We start from the raw sequence: 18,745 nt of genomic DNA, 5'->3' as shown, positions 1-18,745 counted from the left end.
AGTGTTATTTCACCTAAGGGCTGCTTTTAAAACACCCAGAGCAGAGAAAGCAGTCTGGGCTGGGAACCTAACCAGTAAATTGTGGAGAACAGGCCTGGAGTCACATCTGATGAAGTGGAAAGAGAAAGAGTCCGCCAGACTTAAATTTAAATTCTTCCTCTGCCATATACTAGCTGTGTGACCTCAGGACTAATAATAGTTATTTCACAGGATTACCGTGGAGCATAAAATGAGATCACCCAATGTGAATCTACCTCACTCCATGACTGGCACATGAAAAACACCCCATAAATGTTAGTTCGCCAAAAACCCCCAAGAAAGGAAACTCAAAATTTCCTTTCTTTGTAATCTCCTCAAACTTCCACCAGGGTTTCTGAACTCTAAACCTATGTGACAATAATAGGCTGTATCAATAATAAGAATACAACCAACCCAATTTTTTTTAAAACCCGTCAAAAATTTGAACAGACTTTTCCCCAAAGAAAAATACAGATGGATGGCAACAGGCACATAAGATGCTCAACATCACTTGTCATTAGGGAAGCACAAATTAAGGCCACAGCAAAGTACCATTACGTACCTACTAGAATGACTAAAATTAAAAATGTTGACAATACCAAGTGTTGACAATGTTAGGGAGCAACTAGAATTCTCAGGCACTGACAGCAGGAATGCACGCTGGATCGGTACATTTGCTATATTTGAAAACTCGCTGGCAGCTTCTTATAAAACTGAATACACTTATCCTACAATCCAGCAGTCCCATCCCTAGGAGTTTGCCCAGGACAAATGAAAATGTATGTCCACGAAAAACTGTTTCTTAATAAAAGCCCGAAATCTGTAAACAACCCAAATATCCATCAACAGGTGAATGGATACACAATGTGTGGTGTTTCTACACAATGAAATGCTAGGCAGTGAGAAAAAGGAACCTACTGGTACAAAGGTCAAAGCGAGTGACTACCAAATACACTTTGTTAAGCAAAAGAAGTCTGGTGCAAAAGACTGTAGAATATTGGACTTTATGTATTTGAAATTTTAAAAGGCTGGGGTGGAGTGAGGGAAGTGTCTGCAGGGGGACACAACAGAAGTCTCTGGAGGTGATGGAAAGGTTCCACATCCTGTTTGAAGTAGCCTTTACACAAGTATTCACAACTGTCAAAACTCACTGAACTGTACACTTAGAAAGGGTGAGTTTTGGGGCTCCTGGGTGGCTCGGTTGGTTAAGCGTCCGACTTCGGCTCAGGTCATGGTCTCACGGTTCGTGGGTTCGAGCCCTGCGTCCGGCTCTGTGCTGACAGCTCAGAGCCTGGAGCCTGCTTCGGATTCTGTGTCCCCCTCTCTGCCCTCCCCCACCATGCTCTGTCTCTCCCTGTGTCTTAAAAATGAATAAATGTTACAAAAAAACAAAAGTTTTTTTAAAGGGTGAGTTTTACTACCTGCAAATTATGCCAGGAAATCTTACTTTTAAAAGCAAATAGATTGTAAAATACAAGGGGTCTAACCCGGGAAGGAGGATGCAATCCTGGGAAACGGATGGAGGACGAAGCATGGGAGGATGGACAGGGTCAACTCTGCCACTGGTTTTGCGAATGGGGCTTGACTTGAACTTTTGGTTATCGGGAGAGCAAACCAAGAATAGGGGATTCGTTTATTAGCTAGTATCTCCATATTGCCCGGTCTCATTTCATCTGGCTACTTCCAGTGCCTGTTAGACAGGTCAACACTTTGCTGCAAAAAAGTGTGTGAAGTGGCCCCACTTGTAAAGAATTTCCTTATGTTCTCATCTCTCTGATGGTCCTCATGTCCTACAGCATCATGATCTGTGCATAAGTGTGCCTCCTCCATGACACTGTGGGTTTCTCTTTCAATTCTGTAATCCCAGCATCTAGGAGGTGTATAACGAGTGTTGACTGACACATCCAGGCACCATTCGATGTAAACTGCTATTTACTGAGGGCCCACTCACTAAGTGCCAGGCATGGTGCTGGAAGAGAGTGTGAACAGGAATGAACAGCTCACCCCCAACATCAGCCATCCAAAAATGAGGAAAATGGTGCCTCCTCCTATAGGACTCCCTCTGTAGGAGGTCACGTCCAATGTAAAAACAGAAATATCCTGACATGTAGATTCCAAAGTCAAAGAAAATGCATTAGGGCCTGGAGCAGGAAACCAACTTGCTTTAATTTAGGGGCAGACACAAAAAATGTTAATGTATTTCATTCTAATGGACATGAGTTCCATGGAAGATCCATATTTTAAAACATCAGAGCCCCATCACATTCATCCTGAGATTATCTGTTCAGCAGATGTGAAATGTGTCACTAATTTCATTTTATAAGTGGGGAAACTAACCTATACACAAGCAATAGAATACTTAACTTTCCTCTGTATTCTCTGTTTTCAAATGGTAGGAAATAAATGCTAAAAAAAAAAAAATTCCAAGTTCTTGTGTATTTTTCTGCCTCTGTATCTGCCCATCTGGTTCTCATCTCTTCTCTTTGCCTCCATTTCTCTTTTTTCTTTTCTCTCCCTCCCTTAATACCTCCCCCTCTGTCCCCCTCTCCTCCCACTGCCTTCTTGTCCTCTCCAGGAGGGGAGTTATACCAGGTGTTTTGCCCCTGATACCCAGTCTCCCTGAGCTGGCAACAGCACCTTGATTCCCCACCCCCACCCCACCCTGAACTGTACCCCTTCCAAAGAATACAAACCGCAAGAACATGCAATGTAATGCCCACTACTTCCCTGACCAAGACGCAGCTACCTGGTCCAAGCAAGGTCAATTAGATAACCTTGCCATGGACTCTGGCTCTTGAGCAGAGTGACAGAAAAGCAAAAAGATGACTGGAATTTATTCCTCTTGTGTCAGTGCCCTTGAGAAACCGTTCATCACCTTCTACTACATAGATCTTCTGAGATTCCCTGGCTTTAGTGTTTCTCAAAACCAGGTGTATCATTTCTCCTTTGATTCTGCGATTACCTTACAACCTTATAATAAAATGCATTTTTGCTCAAATTAAAGTCAGTTTCTGTTGCTTGCAAACAGAGAGGCCTAAAAAATACAACTTTTTAGCTCAATCATTTTTTTAAGTCTTAAAATTTGCCACCTACTTCTCCTAAGAAGCCATAAATGTGTAAAAGCAGGGCAATTCATTTGCTTTATTATTGTCTTATTATTTATTAATTACTTATTATTTATTATTTTATTTTATTATTGCGTGAACCCCTGGGGCTTGGACTGGGATGTGGGGGCCTTCTATCCAGGTCCTCCCTCACTTTCCTGATAAGTGAGGAGAGGTCCACTGACAAGTCAAGATTAAGGATAATTCTCTCCTAACCTCCTTCCCACCAGAAAAGGACCTCAAGGCTCCCCAGGGTAAAATCAGGTTAATGAGCACCAACTTGTTTTGATTCCAAAATAGTATACCTGTATCATTTCCAGCCCCACAACCCTCTACGAAACTGAAAATTCTAGTTGAACTTGGAGCCCCAACTCATTCTCCTTTTCAGAACCCTGGATCACAATACGAACAATAATAACAATAATACTCACAACAATAATCACAATTACCAAGCAGTCAGTACCTATGAAGCACTGAATTACAAACTGTATACAGCTTATCTCATTCAAGCCATACAAAATTAATTATGCCTATTTTACAGATGAACATACTGAGATTTGGAAAGGTCAGGATCTCACTGAGGTCAAGAGCAATAAAAGAGCCAAGAGCAAATGCAGGTCTTTCTGATTTCTCTCTTAATCAGAAAGCCAACACACTTGATCACAATGACATCCTTCCTAATGTGGGCAAGTTTCCGCTTCTATGCTGGAAATCAGAGTTCACCCGGCTAATACAACACAAAAATGAAAGGGCTTCCATTATTTTTCACGCCAGAAACAAACACCCAAGGGGTTAGGCATCAAAGTGAACTGTCTTGATTTTATCAATTGCCTTTTCTCCTCTACTTGCCACTTGAGACTATGCTGTCCTCTGTGTACTGACAAACCCTATCTTACCTGGCACAGGAATGTTTTTCAGGATAAAATAAAAAAAGAAGCCTCTCACTCCCCATAAGTTAACAGCACTCAAGAGCTTTGCCAAAGGTGTAACTCCCACAGGGCTCACTGCCTCAGAATGCACAGCTCGGGGGACCTCAACCTTTGTATTTTGCAAGCTGCTCCAGCCCACCAGAAGAAAAGGGAGGATAGTTAACCCCAATTAAACCTGGCTCTTAAATACTCTCTCAAACACCTTTCAGGTGTAAAGAAAATATTAAAAGGATAAAATGAAGAACATCAATATGCTGGCACGTTCACTCAACAAAAGTTGACTGGACAAGTTTAGCTTAAGTACTGTATCAATGTTAATTTCTTCATTGGGATACACAGCATGATTAAGAAGGAGGTTAACGTGAGGGGAAGCTGGGTAAGAGGTATATGGGAACTCTCTGTCTTATGTTTGCAACTCTCCTATAAATCTGGTTATTTCAAAATTAAAGGCTTTAAAAAATGGGGCGCCTGGGTGGCTCAGTCGGTTGAGCATCTGACTTTGGCTCAGGTTATGACCTCGCGGTTCATGAGTTCGAGCCCCGCATCCGGCTCTGTGCTGACAGCTCAGAACCTGGAGCCTGCTTCAGATTCTGTCTGTCTGTCTGTCTGTCTGTCTCTCTCTCTCTGTCCCCTCCCCCACTCACACTCTGTCTCTCTCTCAAAAATAAATAAACATCACATCCTCTGTAAGACTGATGATTTAGACAGCATCACTGATGAAATGCAGTTGAAATGAGAATCTTGAGTCATGCTCATCAATGAAGTATCATTGGTGGCAGCAGCACAGAGTCTCTCTAGTCCAAAACCACAAGAATAAACATATTCTGCAAACCAAAGCTTTAATGAGAACGTAACAAAAAAGAGCGCTTGATCATGATACCTCGCATCTGGGCCATAAATATATGCTTCACGGTAAATGGTATGCGTGTCTGTGTGTGAGAGAACGGCGGGAAGACGAGGGGAGAAAAGCTGAGAATACATGAATGAGATGAAGCTAAAGCAGACAAGAAAGAATCATTTACATCACTCATCTGGGATCAGGCGAAGAATTCACACATCTGTACCAGTAACTACATAACACAAATGGAGTGAGTTACTAGGTGCTGGTCCTCAACACAAGGAACTTTTTCTTTTTTTAACTTTTCCAAAGAAAGTTTCAGAAATACCTATCCAAGAGCCACTCGGCATAAGCAAAGCACTTCAGAGGGGTCTTAAAAGGCACAATTCTTAATGGGATATCTTAGGCCTACAGAGAACTCTGCAAGAAACTTTTGGGGATGATCAGATCCAGGGTCGGGAACTCTTTCGAGGATGGGAAGGTCTCTTACTCAAGGGCATGACCATTTCATCATCATCTGCAAGACCAGAAGAAAAGAGGTTTGTACAGTTTACAGAAACTCTATTCTGACACGACGACTAAGTGCTTGAGATAACGGGTGAGAAAATACCTCACTAGGTCCCCAAAAGGGAGAGACCACATTGTCTTTGGATGTCATTGCAAGAAAAGGAAACTGTTTTGTAAAGGTTTAACATAAACCTGCGTGAAAGCACAGAGGAGAAATAAATGGTCGATTTAGGGTCTACTCCAATTCATGGAATCAAAGCATACATAGCATGTAGCTGCTTTAAAACATTTCTCCAAAGAGTAGTTGGTAGAGAGGGATCAGGCATTGTTATTCTAGGAACAGAGAGTGCCAGTCACATCATGAAACTCTGGTGTAAAAAATCCTTTGACTGATGCAGTTTTCTAACCTTTCCTCCTATTTCAGAGACTTTCTGAGGATGTATAAGCATAAACTCACAATTCAGGAGACAAGCTGATCTGGCACTAAACTCTGATTTCTTCTCCAATAAGACAACTGGGGTAAATTCATGAGAAAGTAAATCATGGCCCCAAATCAGAAACTGAAAAAAAGAAAAAAAATGCCATTACTCCCTGGACACTTCATTTGAGGGAGAGAGGAGTCATATCCACTGACATTCTATTTACAGTACCCTTGCTTAGAGGAGGATTTAAGATAAAGTAGAGTATTCAAAATTCATATTTTATCACTTTCACAAGTGAAAAAAACCACAATAGTTCACTGCATTATATTTGTACGTTACTGTGTTTAAATCCTATCACGCGAATATCCCCGCTTCACCCCAAGCAGCTTGGTAAAACCACATTCCATTTTATCCCACTTTGTCTTCCATTTATATTTTAGTAGAATAACTTGGTCAGACATCCAAAGGCCCTCCCACTAATGAAACCAGGATTTGCTAAGAAAAATCAGTTGAGGGGCGCCTGGGTGGCGCAGTCGGTTAAGCGTCCGACTTCAGCCAGGTCATGATCTTGCGGTCCGTGAGTTCGAGCCCCGCATCAGGCTCTGGGCTGATGGCTCGGAGCCTGGAGCCTGTTTCCGATTCTGTGTCTCCCTCTCTCTCTGCCCCTCCCCCATTCATGCTCTGTCTCTCTCTGTCCCAAAAATAAATTAAAAACGTTGAAAAAAAAAATTAAAAAAAAGAAAAATCAGTTGATAACTTGCCTTAGCATCCATCAAAGACAAAAAGAGTTATTAAAGTCTGAAACACCTCAAACTCAGAAGAACCAGTGGGAGAGCGCCAGAGGCAAACGAAGGGTTAAAACAGCTGATTTCTGGCTTAAGAGAAGGATGCAACACAATTTTTTTAAGGCAAACACCTGGAGGGAAAAAAGTAGTATCTTGTTTCCACCTCAAGAAATTGCAGACAAACCTAAAGCAAATCACATCAGTGGAATACTCAATTAACTGAACATGCTAATTAACGATATGTAATCAACCCGCTTTCAGGCCTGTCTTCACCTGCTGTAATTCTGTAGTGCGTTGCCTTCCTTATTCCTCACAAACGGTAGAACATTAGACAGTCTGCATGGTGCATCAAAGGGAAACAAATAAGCACAGATTTTTGCTGATGGCAGGAATTTCTCATGCTCAGGGCATATGAACCAACAATACGGAAACGGCAGCACCAGCTGTGTATTTTAATTATTCCCCACACCTATTCTGCAAAAGAGACTTTAAGTTTGACTCGATAATACAATGCTCGGTTATGGTTATTTCATAAAACTGAGCGCACACAGTCATTTAAAGTAGTAAATATGCAGTCATGACAGAATTAAATATTCATGAAATCAAGAGCCACTGGAAAGCAGAGGATAGTGGACTATTAAAATTCATCATAGTTTTTACAATGTAAATGCTGTATGCATTCATAAGGCACTCCAATTGGGTCTGGTGTGCGCCCAGATTCCAAGTTCCATGGTCGACTGCCATTTAAATTACAATACTGATTTGGGCAGATAAACAACAATGTCAATCCTTACCTCAGTTTCAAAATGCAAGGCAATCTGGAACATTTGCAAATACCAACTTGTTAAGTGAGCTTGTCTCCAAATACAGAACAGCAACACTCCACATGATCCCAGTGTGTTTCGGGTATTTGTTTAATCCACTAGTACCTTCGGAAAGGTCCAACAGAAACCAAGGTAATCTTGTAGGAGGAGCACTCACGGAAGCACTCAACGCATGCAATTCTCTTCTAACCAGCCCAAGTAGCTATTTTGTTGTAGCTTCCTTAAGTGATGCAAAGTAAGAAAGTATTCGGACAGACCCTTCTTTGGTTCCACTATTCTCATTTGTTGCACCAACTCTTCCCCAACATTAGCAGGCAGTTTCCAAATGTATTCACAACCACACGTGTACGCCTGACACAGATACAACTAAACAACACTAGCTTCCATTGCACAAAACAGAACTCCAAGCGTGAATGGAAAAATAGGCTCAGAGACAAAGCTGTAATAAATACACTCCAATCATATTACCAGAGCGTTGTTTTCTATGCCGTTTCCTTCACTTTCCGATTTTCTCCAGAAGAAACATCAGCACCAGAGAATGATGGCATCTGAGCCATTTCTTACTGGAATCCAATTACTTGAAGAACTCCCCGGGCCACAGTAAGAAGTAGCTATCCCCTGGTCTACAATGACACAGCAGGGCTGCAAAAGATTTCCAGGGCTCCTCTGCTGCCAGGCACCTGGTCCCGGCCCTCCTAGCGAGGAGGGGGCCCGCGGAGGAGGAGGGCCTCGACTTTAGAGCTGGGTTAGGCAGTGCTCTCCATTCTGCAAAGGAGCCAAACTTTGCTCCCATTGTTGCCATCTTAAGCTTGATGTCACCTCCCTCCAAGGAGTCTCAGAAGCCACTTGGCAGCTCCTGAAGACACGCTTCCCCTTGACCTACATCATCTCAAGAAGCCTTGGTCAGACTGTGTGGGCAACCAGAGGTCTCCCCACACGGCTCTCCCCGAGTGCCCTGCTCTACCCCGGGCATCACACCGCAAGTACCAGAAGACTTTTCCCTGCACACACCTCTGAATACGGAAACCAGGACAGGCTCCGGCACACGCCTTCCAGTTCGGAAAGTCACTCTCTCCCGCCGACTCCCCTCGATCTCACGCCTTCCCCACCTCTGCAACCCCCACCGCCACACAAACGAGGGAAGGGGTGGGGGGAGCGGAGGGGTTAAAGTGACAGCCACTACGAGAGATCCTCGGTTTTGTCCAAAAGGTGTCACAGCTCCAACACTGTGGACCTACCTTGCTCTCTCCTTTCTCGCTGTTGGGTCTCGCCTCGGGATCGTCGCTGTCCTCCACGCCAGCACTCTCGCCGGGCACTTCATCCTGAGCCAGCTGCTGCTGCTGCTGCTGCTGCTGCTGCTGCTGCTGCTGCTGTTGCTGCGGCGGCTGCGGCGGGGGCTGGGGCTGGGGCTGGGGCGGCTGTGGCGGCGCCTGGCAGGCTCCGCCAGCCCCCTGGGAGCGGGGGATGGGCTCCGGGCGCGGAGAAACTCCCTCAACATCCATCTCCATCTTCCCATTCACTGGAGGGCAAGACAAAAGCGGAGCGGGGACTTGGCAGCGGCGCCCGGCGGCTCCTCAGCTGCCCGTGGCACGCATGGCTCGCCGAGGAGGGGCCGCCTCCCGCGCGCCCTCCCTCCTGCCGCCCTTCGCCCGCGCTCCCCGCGGCTCCGCTCGCCCGCTCGGCTCCGGCGCTGGCGGCGTCTGGGCCGGGGCGCGCGGGGCGCGGGGGGCCGCGTGTCCTTGGAGCGGTGGCCTTCGGGCGCCCCCGGCAGCCCCGCTAAGCAGAGCGCATCCCGGCGGCGGCGGTGGCGGCGGCGGCGGCGGCGGCGGCGACGCCTCCCAGCCGCGCGCCCAGCCCCGGGGCCGCCCGGGGACTTGCTCTCCAGTCGGGCCTCCAGATTCGCGGTGCTTTGCAGCCTCTCCTGGGGCCCCTCGGCGTCTCCCCTCCCCTCCAACCTTCGGAACAAAGTTACTGGAAGAACGGCCGGGCGAAACGGACAGGAATGGGGACGGCCAGGTGCGCGTGAGCCCTACCATCCCCGCCCGCCGACCAAGCGCCGACCCCTCACCTTTGCCCTCGCCCCGGCGCCGAGGAGCCAAGGCAAGGAGGGGTTTCCGACCTGCGCCAGGTGGTGGCGGCGAGGACTGGCAGGAGGCGAGCACGCGGAGGGCCGGGGGCCGGCGCGCCCACCCCCAAGGCCGGGCGACCCCCACCTCCACGCCGGCCCGCTCTCCCCCGCCCCGCCCCGCCCCCCGCGCCGCGCCGCGCGCGTCTCCGGGGTCAGCCCTCCGGAGCGTGCGTGAGTGTGTCCCCGGGCTCCCGCGCCTCGGTCGGCTCCGCCGCCGCCGGCCCCGCGCCGCACAGCTCAGCGCCGGAGAACTGGAGTGAAGAAGCGGAGCCGGCGGCCGGCTCCGGGCAGGAGATCGACCTACCCTCGCCTCCGACCCGATCGCGGGCAGGAACCGGGAAGGGGTGGGGCCCCGCGTGGACGGCGAGGACGCGAGGCTCGCAGCGCGCCCGAGTTGGGCGTAAAGGTCGGCCAGAGAGGGTCGATGGGGGAGGCTGAGGGCGAAGCGAGAAGTCGCTGCCAGGCATTGACTGCAGTGTGTCCCGGGGTGGGCGCCAACTGGGCGCCGCCGCTCCCAAGTGGCGAGCCCTCCGGTGCTGGAAGGGCGTCCTCCGCAGGGCAGGTCTCCAGGAGGTTCGGGTGGTGACCCCAGGCCGGGCGGCGAGCTGCGTCTGCAAATATAGACAGATAGAGGTGACAAGGGTAGACTTGGAATTTCTTAAATCGGGGCTCGCCGACAGTCAGGTGATCAGCATGACTTCTAAATTTAACGCCGCTTGGTCCTGGGGAGTAGCTTACAACTTCACGGGAACTGCTCCTGCAACTCTGCGCTTCCAGGAGGGGACCCTCCAGCAGCTGTGGAGAGAAATAGCAGGTTATTAAGAACCTGTTTAATATTAAATAGAGCCCATTGTTCTGGGCTTTGAGTTCCATAATGCCCCCAAATGGATCAGCAGATAAATGAACTATTCATGCATTTCTTAGCAGAGGGTGGCTTCCCCCCCCCCCATAACATATAATGCATCGCAGGTAACGCTTACCTAATGAAACTAGAAAATTGCATTGTTCGTGACTGCTTTGCACTAACTTAAAGACTTTTCCATATCAAGACACACTGTCTCAACACATGCAGTTACACAAGGACACGTCATTAGGTCCTATCCTTCAATGCAATCTCTTAATCTCTGACTCTGCCTGTAAATGTGACCGAAATTAATTGCCACTTTAATTTAATCGGTGTAGACAGCCAATCTGGATATTGCAACGCGAGCATGCTTTTGGAAAGAAAAAGTTTGGAGACTGACTAACTGATTTGCTTTTCTTCAGAGTTTCTGAAAACTGGATTTCAAGCTCATTTTCGAATTTGGGAACTTGTGAAAAATAAAATGAGCCTGCATTGGTATGAAATCCACTGTACTTCTAAAGGACATATGACCCTTTAGGCAGTAATATACCAGCCAAAAATCTAGAGAGCTATGTGCCTCCAAAGAAGTCCTTACTCTCCATCTCCTCCCCAGAATATTGTTATAAATCAATTCTTCTAGTATTTTTACAACGGTAAATTAGATGATCTGTGTAAAGTCCTTAGCAGAGTGCCTTAGTGCACAGTGAGCACTCCACAATCATTACCTGTTATGCTGAAAATAGTAAGGTGATAGAAATTCACCGTGACACTCATCTGAGGACCTTGATTTAGGAAGAAGAAATCGTCAGTTTAATCTGTTTATATAAATTATTCTCAAAGGTATTTGGTATCTTCAAAGAATGAAGTCCCTTCTGAAGGCAGGAAGAAAGTCGGTGTGGTGTTCTGTGCAATAAAGTTTTGAATTTGTCAGATTTTCCTTCCAGTGTAGAAGTAAAAACTACGTGTCAGGCCCAACAGGATCTGGAACAGCCGACCGGTAAGTTATTATGCTTACATGCTTGTCACTTTCGAATGTATTTGTGAACTTCTTTCAAGGCTTAAATGAAGATTAAATCAAAATAAAGATACAATACTTCCACTAAATCTGTTCTAAATTTAGGTATGTGCTTGCAAAGAGTCCCACTGTTAAATGCAAATATTTTTCTTTCTCTGCCCTTCTATTTTTTGGGGGGACACAGATATTTTTTTTTGCATCTGTCATAAGTAAATATGGGCTCAGAAAATATATTACATTTCAAAACTGTTGATTGCACCTAATTATGCATGTAAATTGCTACTTCAAGCATGCAGACAGCTTGCAACATTTCGAAAATTTTGCCCTAGTAGTCATCTGAGGTATTTGTGGTACTATTTTGCTTTTGCCTTAAATGACTTCATTCCCGATTAGCTTCCCGATAGTGATGGATCTATGAATAATTTTGACCTTTTGATGTCTCTCTTTTAGATGATTCAAATTAGCAAATCAGGACTGCCAACAAAATCACCCCTCTTACTGTTTATACCAGACCATTTGATGTTTTGAGTCATTGAAATGAGAGTTTACAAAAAGGTGTCCTGAAAGAACCATCTAATCGTTTGCTACTCAAAATGTGATCAGTGGCCCTGCAGCATCTCAACACCGGTATTGTTAGAAGTACAGTCTCAGGCCCCACCCCAGATCTGCTACATCATAGTCTGCATTTTGACAAGATCCCCACGGGATTCCTACCACATGCAATTGGAAAAGCTGTAATACATCACATAGTTGGCCCTTCTACATTATAATTATCTTTGGCACTGTTCTCCTAAAATACTACTGGAAGAGACTTATTAGGAAAACACAATCATAGAAACTTTTTTTTTTTTTTTTTTTTTTTGTCAAAACATTATTGTCCCTTCCTGCCCTCCCCTCCCAGGATCTTAGGGCTGCATAATGAGAAGGTACACAAATTAAGAATGTAACAATGTTGTGTACTGGTAAGTGGATTAGAAGTATATAATTTTCTCACATCAGAAAACGCTAACCTGGGGTGCCTGGGTTGCTTAGTCTGTTAAGTGTCTGACTTCTGGTCAGGTCATGATCTCGCGATTCACGAGCTCAAGGCCTGCATCAGGCTCTGTGCTGACAGCTTGGAGCCTGGGGCCTGCTTTGGATTCTGTGTCTCCCTCTCTGCCCCTCCACCACTCATGCTCGCTCTCGCTCGCTCTCTCAAAAATAAACATTAAAAAAAATTTTTTAAAAACAACACTAACCTAAAAAGGGAATAGCATTTTATCTTGAATGACAAATTTTATGCAAACATGTAAAATTAGTTCCTTAAAAGCTTTGGTTATTTTTGACCTTCTGTTTGAGATTTGAAAGTCCACAGTTTCCCCTCCTCTGACAGGATTATTGATTTCCTTCTGTTACAGTGGAAGTGGAAACCACCACGTTTGAGCCTATAAAATGATCATTTAATAAAGCTTCAGTAATTTGGTATAACGGTAGACTAAATTATATGCCCCAGTATTTTTTAGGAACTAAAAGAACTTGTTACTTTAAAGAATTTCTTTAAAGAACATACATGTGGATCAATAAATTATTACTTTAAAAGGTTATCCAATACAGTAGTTCTCACCTTTAAGGTACATGGTATCTATCACCTGGGGAAAGCTGTGGAAAATACAGGTAATGACTCAGCAGGACAGGATTTGGGCCAGAGAATCTGCATTTCTACAGACTTCCAGGTAAAGCCAATGCTTCAGGTCCTCAAATCTGACAGACTTGCTTTATCACCATCAATGGTTGTTAAATTTCAATCACTTGGAGAATCATCACTTGGGGATTTTTTAAATCTGTGATGCCCAGGCTACACACACACACACACACACACACACACACACACCCCAGACAAATTCGACCTGAATCTTTGGGGGTGAGAGCTAGGCACCAGTAGTTTTTAAACCTACCCAGGTAATTATGATAGCTAGCCAAGACTGGAAATCAGTGCTATAAATCCGTGATTCTCCAGGCGCAATCCCCATACCAGCCGCAGCCAGATATAAATGCCCACTCTCTAGCCCCACCCCAGACCTACTCAGTATCTACACTTTAAGATCCCCGGGTGATAGGTTGCACATTTAAAGTTGAGATCCACAGCAGCAACCTGATCCCAACTCCTTTATTTGTCTCTTGGCTCTTTACGGATCTACACCCGTTGCAAGAAGTTTGTAGAACCCTCACAGATAAAGTTCCAACTGAGAGGAGGAATCCACAAGCATCTTGGCTCTGCTTTAATAACTTCTGTGATTAGCGGCACTGTCCAGTAGAGCTTTTGTGAAGTGATGGAAATGTTTTGTATCTGGGCTCTTCGGTAAGTAGCCGCCAGCCACATGTGGCTAATCGAGCATATGAATTATGGATGGCTAAGACAGGGAAACTTTTCATTTTAATTTTATTTAATTTTAATTGATTTAAATGTAAATAGCGCCGTGAGGTTATTGGCTCCCCTGTTGAACAGAGCAGCTCTGGAGTAAGCATCCTTCCTGTTGCTCAACCCTTGTTCAAACTCCCAGGTTGAACACAGGCCCCTCCTGCTCAGTTTTTGTATGTATTAATCCCCAGTGAGTACATCAGGAGGAAAAACATCTGCCTTGCCACCTCATTTACATAATAGGTAACATTATGCTTACTATTTTGAATGAGGGGAGTTTAACTTGAATTAAATGCCACCAAAAGTTGTCAAAACCTTTTTCATAGTATTTATAACTACGTAGCTTTAATTTTACAGCCTTTTCAAACACCAGCATACATGGGGTGCAATTGGAGCTGCCTTAAGAAAAAGAGACAAAAGAGTGCAAATAGATTCTGGGTAGAAGACCCATGAAGACACCCTTTCCCCCAGCATCTTATTGGTGCATAGTGGAAAGCTGCATAAATTAAGACTGGATCTCTGTTGGAAATAAATATAAGACTTGAAGATTCCTCTCGAAATGGAAGATGAGATACAAAACAAAGGAGGGGTCAAGGAGCTTAGGTGCCAGAAGATAGCAAATGAAATTCAAAGTAGAAATGTACTCAACAGTTACCCTGAATGTAAGTACCTAAGCTGTGGAATGGGACAGGACAGGAGGGCAGGGGTGAGGGGAGGGGGAGGGAGGAGAATATGAAATCAAAATGCTCAGGTTCTAAAGACCAGCACCAGCAGCCTGAGTGTTCCCTTCTCCGGGATGAAAATAACAAGCAGCAAACACCATCACATTAGTGCTGCCTGGCGCTCCCTACGTCATGCCCCTGCAGCCTTCCCCACAAAACCCCCTGAGGAGCAGATGATCAGGAAAGAGATTATTCGGGGGACATCACTTTAACTGACACATCTCAGAATAGAAAAGCAAATCCCTACTTGAGAGGGAAGAGGACAGTGTTAAAGTCAGCCCTTGCCTTTGAAAAGGTCATGTGTCATTTCCAAGCTGAATTGGCCACAACCTATCTCATAAAAGGAGGCTAACACTAGGAAAAATATTTCATCATCGCCGTATTCATATTTCATCAGGGTCTCTGCCTTGCCCGGCTGCTGATTTGGTACTGTGTGACACAAGATTATGCCCACAAAGAAATGTGTAGCTAAGGGCAACAGCCTCACTTCTGAGGACGGTCACTTCATAGCAACTGAAACCAATAAATAGACTGCCCTTGTTGTCCTCAGAAAAGAAACTCCAAGGGACTTCAGACAATATGATTTCAGGAGGTTGGCCGCCAACTCAGAGGCCATTCGGAACTCGTTTTGACTCTCACGCAGGCATCTTCAGATCCCCTCAACCAGACTCCTTTCCTTCAGAAAGTGAGGGCAAGTTCTTTAAAAGTCCACATCAGTCTACCTCAGAAGGGAGGGGGCAGAGTAACCATGAAAGAAAAAGAAAATGTTTACTCCCTTGCCCCTGATGGGCTACAAAGGCCAAACCCGGTTCTACGTTTGTACCACTTTGCTGATATCCCACGCCTAACAACGCAGCTGATTAAAGCCAACAACCTCTAACCATTGTTCTAGGCAACATTTGGAGGATTCCCCTACCCTTTGCTTATTCAAACGCACCCATGTTTCTTGGCTAAAGTTATAGGTGTAGTTTACAGATATAGGATTTCCAAGGATTCTGAACTTTCGTTTCTGGGTCACCTGAAAATATTCCAGAACATTGCAGTTTTAAGGGCAGTGCCATATCTGCTCTGGCAATATTGGAGCAGCTCTGCAAAGTGTGAGCGCCTATGTGGCTTTCTACATCTAAGATAGAATGCCGGCTATGCTGAGTTCATTCTAGACTCGACTGGTGCCAAAAGGTCACCTTTGTTACCGATAAAGAGCAGCTTGGAGTATGTAGCTTGCATCTGTAGGCAAATGGTCTTCCTATTTTTGAACTCCCGGATCAGGCAGACAGATCCACTCAGTCACAGCCTTCTGGGGCTATTGCAAGCTTTCTTTGCATGCACCCTGCAGGCTGCTAGCTCCCAGAAGGTACAAGGAAGAGAGGCCTGTAAGCTCAGTTCATTTTTCCCAAATTCATTGGGCAGTTAAGACACCTAAGACAGAGACTAAAAGAGGACACACCAGGAGCGTCCTGGATTCCCTACATATGGAAAGAAACATCAAAAGTAGGGAAGAAGTGGTAAGCCCCCCCAAACAAATTCTGCGTCAATATTAGTCCCAAGTCCCAGGTTCCAACCCTCCTCACGGCATGGTGCCTCCTGTGGTGGGTGGGAATTCTGGGAGCCCACCCTGAACAGCTCCATTTCCTCCCATCGATCATATCCACTCATCGATCCCGTGTGGTCACCAGGCGATGACCAGCTCTACCAATCACACTCCCCTCAATTGTAGAACTGATTTGTTGGGTCTTAGATGTGGTTGGTCAGAATTAACATTCCTCGTACAAAACTGTCAAGAATTAAACTCCTGACCTGGCTCTCATTAGCATCATGCTAGAATCAACTGAGCAAACCAGACATTTTATAGAGGTGTAAAGCTTGCAGAGGTGGTGCTCTAGCAAGTGCCTTTTATCTTACAAGAGCCTAATAAATATTACATTTTCATGATGTGTCTTTTTAAACCATATATTATCTTTCATTCCCTTGTATAGTATATTTTAGAAGACCCACCTCATGCAGTGCCTTGCACATGGTGGGACTAAATAAATGTTTGAGAATGAGTATTAAAGACCTTTTATGCGAAGGCTTAGAAACAACTTTACATCTCATCTGGGAAAATTTAGTCTTCAAGAAAGTAAAACAAGAATAGGCCATTTGGAAAGTAGGTTTCCATCATGGACTTACTGTGGTCACGTGTTTCAAATTCACTGAATTACCACAGGAAAGTAAATAACCATTAACTTTGCAGTACGTTGTCTCAGCCTTCATTTCCTTTTTTATTAATTGAGGGACCTATCCTTCCTTTCAGCTCCAAGATCTGAGATAACAAGAGTAGATATTTTCTGACCAGTTAAGAGCACACAGAGAGCATCCAATAATCAAGTGAGAGTGGGAAACCCTCTGGCGTTTGTAACAATATGTTCTCATTTTCATCTATTAAATAGCAGATCTATTTCTAGATATGGCCATTGGTCTCCTGGTCATTATGTCCTTATTTGCACACCGTGTTTTTCATTTTGGAAGCAGCGTAGAAGCAACACGTACAACTATAGTAAAAATTAGGCAAGACATTTTGGAAAACCAAGAATCTAAATGTAAGCAGGAAACAGGAAACAAGCCACAGAGACAGCCATAAATATAATAAATGAGCTCCTAGGGAAAACCAACAGAGTGTGGTGATGAGTTCTAAGATTCACCTGAATGTATTTCTAGAGAAAAGGACCACTCTAGTGGGGAAATTGAAATTTGAATGGGTGTTATATGCCTTTTTCATAGAATAGTATTCTCAGGTTCTTTAAGAATATCATGTACATGCTTAGAAATTAAGGTGCAAGTGACTACCAACTTTTGCTTCCTCTTACTACTTCCTCGGCATGCAGGCTTCCAGGCTGTGCTCTGTCGACACTGCCGTGCTATGTGTCACTAGTCACCTCCCCACTGCTGAAATCAATACCTTTCCAGCTGTTGATCTCAGCTGGCCTTCGGTCTCATATTTCACCCCAACCTTCTCAAAAAGCTACTGAGCCTCGATTGCCTCCTCACCCTCTGACTATTCCCTACTGTCTCTTTAACTTTTCTTTTCCTATCTGTTTCCAAATGACCTGTTCTACTCCACGAATACTCTTTCTTCACAGAACTTCAGCTTGCTCATCCCGGGGAATAGTGCTCACCATCACCAGAGAGATGAAGCCCAGCATTAGACGTTTACCTATGGCATCTCTTTAATGATCTTAACAGCTCTCTGGGGCAGCCATTACTAATCCTATCTGTTGCACAAAAAAACAGAGGTTCTGCCCGTCTGGGTAACGTGCCTAAAGCCACAACCCTGGTGGTAGCAGAAGCAGAGATTTTAACGCAGGCATGGCTGACTCAAATTGCACGATCCTTTCACCACCGAAAGGTCAGCTGCGGGTGTATAATGTACCTCCCCAGAACCCAAGGCCTGAAACAATCATCATCGTCTATGTGGCACACACATCTACAGTACAGATAGAGCTCGGTGGATATGGCATGCCTCTGCTCCGTGGGGCCCCAGCCGGGGCAGCTTAGCTGGGGCTGGAGGCTCCACTCACGGGGCTGGCAGGCTGGTGCTGGCCGTTGTCTGGGAGCTCAGGGCCTCCGTTCCCTCCACCTGGGCCTCACCAATGGCCACTTGGGCTTCTTCACAGCATGGTGGCTGGTTTCCAAAAGCAAAGAACCTAATACAGGGAGGCAGAAGTGCAAGGCATTTTTATGACTTAGTCGCACAGTGTCATTTCTGCTATGCCGTCCGTTGAGGCAAACACAGAGTCCATGTTCAAGGGGAGGTAACGTAGACTCCACCTCTCAATGGGGAAATAGGAAGGTACCAGAAGAGGATGGAGGCCAGGAGGAAACACTGTCGCAGCCATCTCTGGACAAAACAAGCTGCCACAGCGTGGTTCCTCTACTATAAAGATGACTTTCAATTCTTTTTTTTTTTTTTAATTTTTTTTTTTTTAACGTTTATTTATTTTGGGGACGGAGAGAGACAGAGCATGAACGGGGGAGGGGCAGAGAGAGAGGGAGATACAGAATCGGAAGCAGGCTCCAGGCTCTGAGCCATCAGCCCAGAGCCCGACGCGGGGCTCGAACTCACGGATCACGAGATTGTGACCTGAGCTGAAGTCGGACGCTCAACCGACTGCGCCACCCAGGCGCCCCTATGATTCTCAATTCTTTACCTCCGAGTCCTGACATCTCTTCTG

At 45.5% G+C, this 18,745-nt stretch overlaps 1 protein-coding gene and 1 long non-coding RNA gene across 9 annotated transcripts in view; both read right to left on the bottom strand.

The window, feature by feature from the left end:
• LOC132684146 (uncharacterized) overlaps positions 1 to 8,639 on the bottom strand; it is a 160,086-nt gene extending 151,447 nt beyond the window's left edge. Inside the window, exon 1 of the long non-coding RNA XR_009612568.2 lies at positions 7,896 to 8,639. This is a non-coding gene — a long non-coding RNA (uncharacterized LOC132684146). The remainder of the gene's footprint in view (positions 1 to 7,895) is intronic.
• RBMS3 (RNA binding motif single stranded interacting protein 3) overlaps positions 1 to 10,490 on the bottom strand; it is a 1,330,859-nt gene extending 1,320,369 nt beyond the window's left edge. For 2 of the 8 annotated variants that reach the window (XM_060640721.3, XM_060640722.3), the window contains exons 1-2: positions 9,860 to 10,490; positions 8,666 to 8,946 (exon numbers count right to left, since the gene is read on the bottom strand). In XM_060640721.3, the coding sequence (XP_060496704.3) occupies positions 8,666 to 8,946; positions 9,860 to 10,022 (444 nt within the window). In that variant the 5' untranslated portion in view covers positions 10,023 to 10,490. Of the gene's footprint in view, positions 1 to 8,665; positions 8,947 to 9,495 lie in introns of all 8 variants that reach the window. The other 6 variants (XM_060640719.3, XM_060640717.3, XM_060640720.3 and 3 more) reach the window with 5 other exon arrangements.
• Positions 10,491 to 18,745: the final 8,255 nt, after the last annotated feature.

Source organism: Panthera onca, chromosome C2, assembly GCF_046562875.1.
Source record: "Panthera onca isolate mPanOnc1 chromosome C2, mPanOnc1 haplotype 2, whole genome shotgun sequence".
NCBI lineage: Eukaryota > Metazoa > Chordata > Mammalia > Carnivora > Felidae > Panthera > Panthera onca.
This window is presented reverse-complemented; position numbering and strand designations above follow the sequence as displayed.